This window comes from Anneissia japonica, unplaced genomic scaffold, assembly GCF_011630105.1.
Source record: "Anneissia japonica isolate Jap-2015-1 unplaced genomic scaffold, ASM1163010v1 scaffold287548_len14044_cov120, whole genome shotgun sequence".
Classification (NCBI taxonomy): domain Eukaryota; kingdom Metazoa; phylum Echinodermata; class Crinoidea; order Comatulida; family Comatulidae; genus Anneissia; species Anneissia japonica.
The window spans coordinates 6409-14012 of NW_022714810.1; the positions used below are offsets into that span (position 1 = coordinate 6409).

Genomic DNA, 7604 nt, shown 5'->3' on the forward strand with positions numbered 1-7604 from the left:
AGATGTGTATAAGAGAAAAGTGCTTGTATCATGCAAAAAATACTTCCTGTATTAGTTGTTATTCATTGAATCAGAAAACGTCATCTGTCCTTTTAATTAGGTATATTTGAAAAAAATTGAATCAATATCATTAATAACAATTATAAAACCTACACAATTGCACAATCAGAATGCATAATGGTAATAAAGCATAAAAGATTATATTGGAATGAGTAGAAGGAATACCAAACCAAGCCCGAACATGCTGCCCTTACTTCGTTTAACCATGCTTAAGGCTTTCCTTAAACCGTCTGTTTGAGTTAAAATACTTGGTAGAAGCAGACAGGTTTTTCCATAATCAGGCTGCTATGGAGTAGTCCTGATCGAGTTTATTGTAAGAATGAATGTATATTTTTAAGTCCGATCACTGGGCATGTGCCTGAAAGTGATTTGCAAACTCTAAGACAAAGTTTGTATTTGATTATTTGCTGAAATTTTAACCATGTAGTTTACGAATGAGGTGAGAGTTACAAGTAAACAATGATGTATGAGGGACTTAATCTTTTTCTAGATTTCAAGTACAACGTAAGGTTGTAGCAATACCGAAGAGCGTGAACCCTGGTAGAATTGCAGAAAACTTTCAGGTTAGTGATCATTTTAAAAATAGTATATATGCCCTGTATGTATAACTGAGATGTTATTCTGGCTAAATAAGTTATAAATAAGTAAATAAAAATAATGAAAATTATTATACAGTACTTACTATCCTGTCATAAGAAAGGGATATTTTTTTATTGTATTTTTGTACAATAGCAAACTTAATTGCTTAAACATTCAAATTTATAATTGTACATTAAATAACTTAATACTTAAATATACAAATTCATCAATTCAACTATAGAATTAAATTTTTCAGTTCTTTTCACTCATGACAGCATGGAGTGGTGCCAACGGTTGGGCCAGCTGGCCCGGGGAGCTACCAGGGAGCCATGGTAAAATCTGTTGGGTGGAAAATTAAGACAGGGTGGGGCTAAGGTGGGTGTGGACTCTGGCTCATTTATGGGGGATTGATGGACCACCTATTGGGAAGAGCTGCACATCTTTATTCTTTTACAAATATATTAAACATAATTATTATTATTAATAAAATAGTGTTATTTGCTTTAATCTTACTCAATTTCTTTCAGGTTTTTGACTTCACTCTCGATGAACAGGATTTCAACACCATTAAATCTTCACTTCCCAAGTGGAGAGTTTGCGTTGCAGCTAAGAAGGTACAAAAAATACAGCTGGATAATTTTACGATATTTAATAAGGAAAAGATAATGCTTTGTTTCATGACACGATTATTGGAAATTGATTAATTGCAATAGGTGAATTTGATAAATAAGTGTGGCTTGCCATGCCAAAACAAACATCAGTGACAAAAATATTGACTTGATTTGCACATTATTAGCTTTAAAAAGTTAAGTCATTTTCAGCTTCTCTGTAATAAATAATACAATGCTGCCACATTCTAATAATGCTAATGAATCTGTTTATCATTTAGCAAACAGTACACAAGTTTTGAAATGGCATTCCTCAAATGTAAATATATTTAATATAGTGCTTTTCTATATTTAACTTATAATTAATTGATATATTTGTAATTCAAATACAGAATTGTATCAGCTCAAAACAGAATTGCTTAGTTAGTCTTGATGGTTTCTAGAAAGCAGTTTAAACTGAACGAGAAAGTGCATTGATTTATTATTGGGTCTTGTTCATAATAATGATCATATTTTTGTTTGTTTTTTGTTGTTGTCAGGGACCGGATAATAAACCTATTGTTGGGGAAGACGGACGACCAGTACCGAGGGATGCAGACCATCCATTTTATGCACACTAAGTCCAAGTGGAACAAGATTTTGATTCAATAAATAGTTTCATCACACATTTTTATTTTTTTATAGTCTTTTCATTAAGTCCATTTCTTTGTATGTATTTAATTGGGTTCTTTTGGAGTTTTTTGCTTCTTTTTTTTTGTTTATTCAGACTTGTAGGCACTAGGACCAAGGAGATGGCAAACAGTGAACTTAGCCACTTTTCAAAGTGGCAATCCCATCACAAGACCAGGCCCGTAGCCTGACTTAATTTGTGGGAGGTTCTTTTCGGTGGAAAGTGGACCCTTTGGAAACCATTAACAATTTAAAAAAAAAAAAACTGCAGCACAGAGATGAACTTAGTGATATGTTCTTCTGGTTTGTATGATCTTCGATACTCTGGAGAACATTGGAAATATATCTACGAATATCAATTTTCCGTTTTTAAATGCAGACCTTCTCCAGTGTTTGGGTGGTTTGTCTTAACCCCTCCCCCCATGCTACGGGCCTGCAAGTCAAACATGAATACAAGATGCTCTACATAAAGTAAATCTAATTATGAGGCTGTCTCATTATGAGGCTTAGGGAGTGGAGTTGTTTTCATCATGAGGCTCTGACAGGATTTTAATCCAGGACCATGGGATTAGAAAGCAAGAATCTTAACCACCAAGCTATCCAACTCTACTCCAAGTAGCCTGGCTTAAACCTGGGTGGGCAGCACTTACTGTAAGGTCAGTCAATGCGATTCCGTAGAGACTGCAATGTGATAAAGGGCGCATAATGGATCACTTTCTACGCTTATCTACTCAAACAACAATGACATCTTGCCAAGCAGTCACCCAGGGCGTAGTTGGATCCGTCGGCCGGCTGTCGGCTGACCTAGATTGGCTGACACTGCACGTTGCTTCCAGTGTCGTGGCACATACAATGCTTGAGGATGGCAATGTGTGCTACGTACTAACATTGATGCGCTTCAACATAACAATTACTGATCTACTATTCCAAAAGTTACTGAGTAACTTTTCATACAATTCCTAACACGCGGAAATATGTACTATATATTATGATTTGATGTACTTGATTAATACTGATTTTTAAATATTTAAATATTGTGTCTAATAATAATAATAATAATAAATAAAAAATATAGTGCCAATTTTAAATTGAATGATCGAGGGCGCTGAGTGTTATTACCTCTGGTCGCTGGATAACATACAATGGCAAACCAGGACGATGTGCAACCTTCTCTGCTCCCTGGGGAGTATACCCTAGTCGTGCGCTGTTTATTTAACGCACAAAACTACTACATTCAATGCCACACCATCCTATCAGGTACTCATTTATATAGACACTAGGTTTCAGTCCCTAAATTTGTCCTTTGTTGGAGATATCGACCGTTATCCCGGAGGCATTTTAGAAATTTTTTTTTTTTTTTACAGATTACAATACCGGTAATTAAACTTGATATTTGTGCTTGCTCCAAACCGCTAAATGTACTACTGTTTAGCTTTAATAGTGTAAAGACAACATTTGGTGCTGGTGGCATTTTATCAAGATATTTCATGGTTGCAGGCAAAGAAATGAAACAAAAACCGGATGAGATAGTACAGGTTTTTGAATATTTAAAATTATGGGAAAAGGGTGGTTTTAAAGCCTATATATATATATATATATATATATATCATCATTATACAGAATTTCTTTGAAATTCCAAATGAAAGTAAGCAATATTAAAAATGTATATTATTATTATTATAGTTATATATTAAAATATTCATATCACAAATATTGGAAAAAATGTCTTTCAAAATATAATTTCAAAATGTTAAAAGATTTTTTTGTATGATAGAATTGTTGGATTATTTTAAAATAAATTGCATCACTGACTAAAAAAATAAATATGTGTTCTAATTATTTGTCTTTTATTTGCTATTTAATGATTTGTTTTTTTTAAATTATTATTTATGTTTTAGAAACACATTGTTCTATAGACCCAATGTCCATGGTGGTGTTCGAGAGCTGGGTGGTGCCAGGATTTGCCCGACAGGGGGCCTGTGTCCGGTCCCTGACAGGGGAACGATGTTCCGGACGATACAGTAAACCAAAATTTGCCTTAAAGTTGCTGCTCAACATTAGAGAATTATATGTGCGATATAAAAATATCTAGCAAATGTTTAGCAGGGAGGTATACTGAAGTACCTCCCTGTTTATAGTAGGCTTGCGCATTCCTAATCATTAACAACATTCTTATTCGACATCATTTTGTGTGACGTAGATCTAGAATCAGGTTTTTGTTTTTTTTGTGCATAATAAGGGTAACACTTTTATCCGAGTATAATAATTTATATAAATTCAGTTATTTAAAAATCAACTTTATAAATCTATATATAAACATACGGTATGCCTTTTTTTTGCTTTTAGATACAGTACAATAAAATAAAACTCGTAGAGATGGTAATAGATTTGCCTCAAAATTTATTAAGAAAATAGACGAGATCTTTCGGGCGTAACCCTTTATCAAGTCAGTGAACAGTATAGAAAATATTACAAGTATATATAGTACATAGGTGGCTACATTATAAAAAATAGTGACCAATGACATAAGCTTGTCAAAAAATATGACCAATCAAACGTGAATATATAACAAAAGATCACAAGACAAAGAGAACAAAGGATGCAAATGCTTCATACTACGTCGGCAAAGAAGTGAATCATACATCGTCCGCAATAAAAAAATAATATATACTAGATCATTTAGGAACCATATAAAAAATATATATATATAAATATAGGCACTATGAAATAAAATATATATAATATAGTAGGCATTCATAAATCCTAAATAAAATACATAGGCCTATTCATCAAAAATATATAAATTACTCAAAAGCATAATATAACATGTGGTCGTTCTAGATTCGAAATGACTTAAAAGACGTATTAAGACCAAGTGGCATAAGAGTTCCTAGTTTATAAATTAATTTTTCTTCTAAATTCTTGCGAAGTGTATCTGAATTACGGCAAAGCTTGACACCAGTGACAACAATATCATCCTTACTGTGGTTATTGGAAAAGTGAGAAGCAATAGGAAGTCCAGGAGTTTTCAATCGAATTGAGTGTAAATCTGTCTCTTATACACATCTACGTGAAATTTTCAGATGCTTTAATATATGCGAGTTTCCATCCAGTGTTAGGTGCCTGTCTCTTATACACATCTAGATGTGTATAAGAGACAGATGTATATGTATCAACTTTCATTGACAAACGCCTGTTGGATTAATTATAAGAACAAGACAAAACAAAAACAGTGCAACATTTTTTAACTTTTTTTTTAACTGACATTACCCGCTATATTTTAAACTAATCCGTTCGAAATCTACTGGCTGAATTTTGGCCAATATCGAAAAAAAGTTTGGCCGAATTTGGCCATAAAAGATGGTGTGTGCTTGGCCTTGAAGCCTCTTGACTATCTGGCAACCCTGAAAGTAGGTTCTTCCTGGTATAAGTTCTTCCTGGTACAGTATAAGTTCTTTCTGGTTGTTTTGGGTGGGTATGTGGTGTGTGAGCTTATTTGATGATGAATCTCCAAAAAAATGTTTACATAGCTATCATCATTATGGAATCACCATCATATGTAAAGTTAGATCAAGGTATTTTTTGTCTAATATATTTTCAATTTTTTCAATTAGGTAGGCTAGTATTGGTAAAATAGAACATCTGCTACTACCACACACCAGGCTGTAGTTAGTGCCTAGCCTATAGTAGCAGCAGGAGGCCTCCAATAATTATATACGCCTTTTTCACGAATCGGTAGACATCTTGAAGTGATGACAAACATTGCGAATCAGCGGTGCGTAACCAACAGAAATAAGATAAGCTTTTGGGCGGATTTTTTGACCTCGTTGAGCTTTTAAATCTCATAGAATCACGAAGCGAGATTGAGAAATAAAATGAAAAGATTAAACGAGAACTTTTATTTGGTTTTATGGGAAACAGGGTGTATCTTGTTAAATCTTTGTGGTTCATATTTTAGGATGTATCTCGTTGAATCTTTGTGGTTCATCTGATCTCGTATCAGTGGCGTCGCAGAGTTTGTAGGGCCCTGGTGGTATGTTACATGGCCAAAAATAAGTGAGCAAAGTGAGCTTTATTAAGTTTGGCAGCGGAGCGAACAAACATGTGGGGGAGGGGCAGGGAGCTGTGTAGGGCCCTGTTGGGGTACAGGAGTGAAGGCCCCTGGTGGGGTCTGATGGGGCTTCCCCCTCGCACTCAGAGCTGCGTTGTCAGAGAACATAGAATGGTCCATGACTGATGAAGCATTTCAGAAAATTTTATGACAAAACCAACATAGATTACATAGGCCAACTTTCGGAACTGGTGTAGGCCTATTGTAAGCCTACCGTAAAACCTTGAATTATTGAGTTCTTTTTTTTTTTTTTTTTTTTATAAACTTTGGATGGGCTTCTTTTTGAGGCAACTTTTGCAAAGTAAAGTGGAGGGGAGAGGCTTCTTTTCAACTATAAAACAATAAATAATTCCAATTTAACATCAATCTATATCATGGATTGTATTTAAATCATCTAAACTACTGTATAAACCAATCTTGTTTTTAATTTATTTTGTTTTTTTGTAATTCAGTGTATATCTCAAAAAGAAGCCTGCTTCTTCTCGATGCTAATTTTTTACAAATTAAAAAAAAAGGGGGGGGGGTGTGGGCTTCAATTTAATATGTGCTTCATCAGAAGATTAAGCCCACTGGGCTTCAGTTCGAGATTTTACGGTATGTACTGTATGTTGGTGTAAGTAAATTAAAAGGTCATGTGTGGTTCGCAAGACAAAGCCCAACATAAACAAAAAACTACAGCGATCGTTTACATGACTCCTGAGCAACTGCGGTTTCTGTATGATAATGCCAGGACAGTGTATTCAATGTTTAAAACTGTCGGGGCCCGATTGAATTAAACTATGCTATTATAGTTTATATAATTTTTTTTGTTTTTTACTACAATAAATGTCAGGGCCCCTCATACCAATTCTGATGCTGGTTGTGGTATGGCAAGCCCCATGTACTAGGTTTAGGTCTAAATTAATGAAAATAGGTACTAGGCATTGGTACTTTTCATAAACAGTGTGTGTTTTACTCAGTTGAACACATTCAGTTGTTCGATTGAAAGTCGAAGTTAGCTGGTCAAAGCCACACTAAAACTACCACTGAATAGCCTCTCTTGACAAAGGCTTCTGTGAATGTTGTGGAGTCTGGAAACCTTGATGTGCCTACTGTACCAAGTATACTAAAATCAACAGGAAATGTATCGATCAGCTATTTTGAAATAAGTAATTAATATCTCCATTTCCATTGCATTTTTTAGTGGAAAATTTGTGAATCTCAACAGTTTGATTGCAAGTATTTAATAAATTGCTGTGAGAGGCAGAGTACATGTTAAAAAGGATGGAGGAAATAGGTAAATATATTTATCATTGTTGATGTTTGCCTATCTGACAATTTTCAAGTGACTTAAACTTTAATATTGTCCTGGTCCTAGACATCTTCTTCTGCTCCCATTTTATCCTTTAATTAGTCTGTTTCGCAGAAGAATCATTTTTAAATCAGAATAAAAGTGAAATTAAATCAGGTGATAACAATTATAGTCCTACCTATATTAGAGCTTGATAGTTCTGAAAAGAACTGTTGTTGTTTATTGAGAATATCTCCCGAGATTTTCTCAAACAACATTTCTTTTAAGAACTATGTGTACACCGCAA

The 7604-nt window shown here is 34.2% G+C and overlaps 1 protein-coding gene across 1 annotated transcript in view; it reads left to right on the forward strand.

Moving 5' to 3' along the window:
* The window catches only part of LOC117109098 (aldo-keto reductase family 1 member A1-like), a 4459-nt gene extending 2014 nt beyond the window's left edge, over nucleotides 1–2445 (forward strand). The window contains exons 2-5 of the mRNA XM_033251344.1: nucleotides 75–100; nucleotides 551–623; nucleotides 1167–1253; nucleotides 1787–2445. Of these exons, the coding sequence (XP_033107235.1) occupies nucleotides 75–100; nucleotides 551–623; nucleotides 1167–1253; nucleotides 1787–1867 (267 nt within the window). The 3' untranslated portion in view covers nucleotides 1868–2445. The remainder of the gene's footprint in view (nucleotides 1–74; nucleotides 101–550; nucleotides 624–1166; nucleotides 1254–1786) is intronic.
* Nucleotides 2446–7604: the final 5159 nt, after the last annotated feature.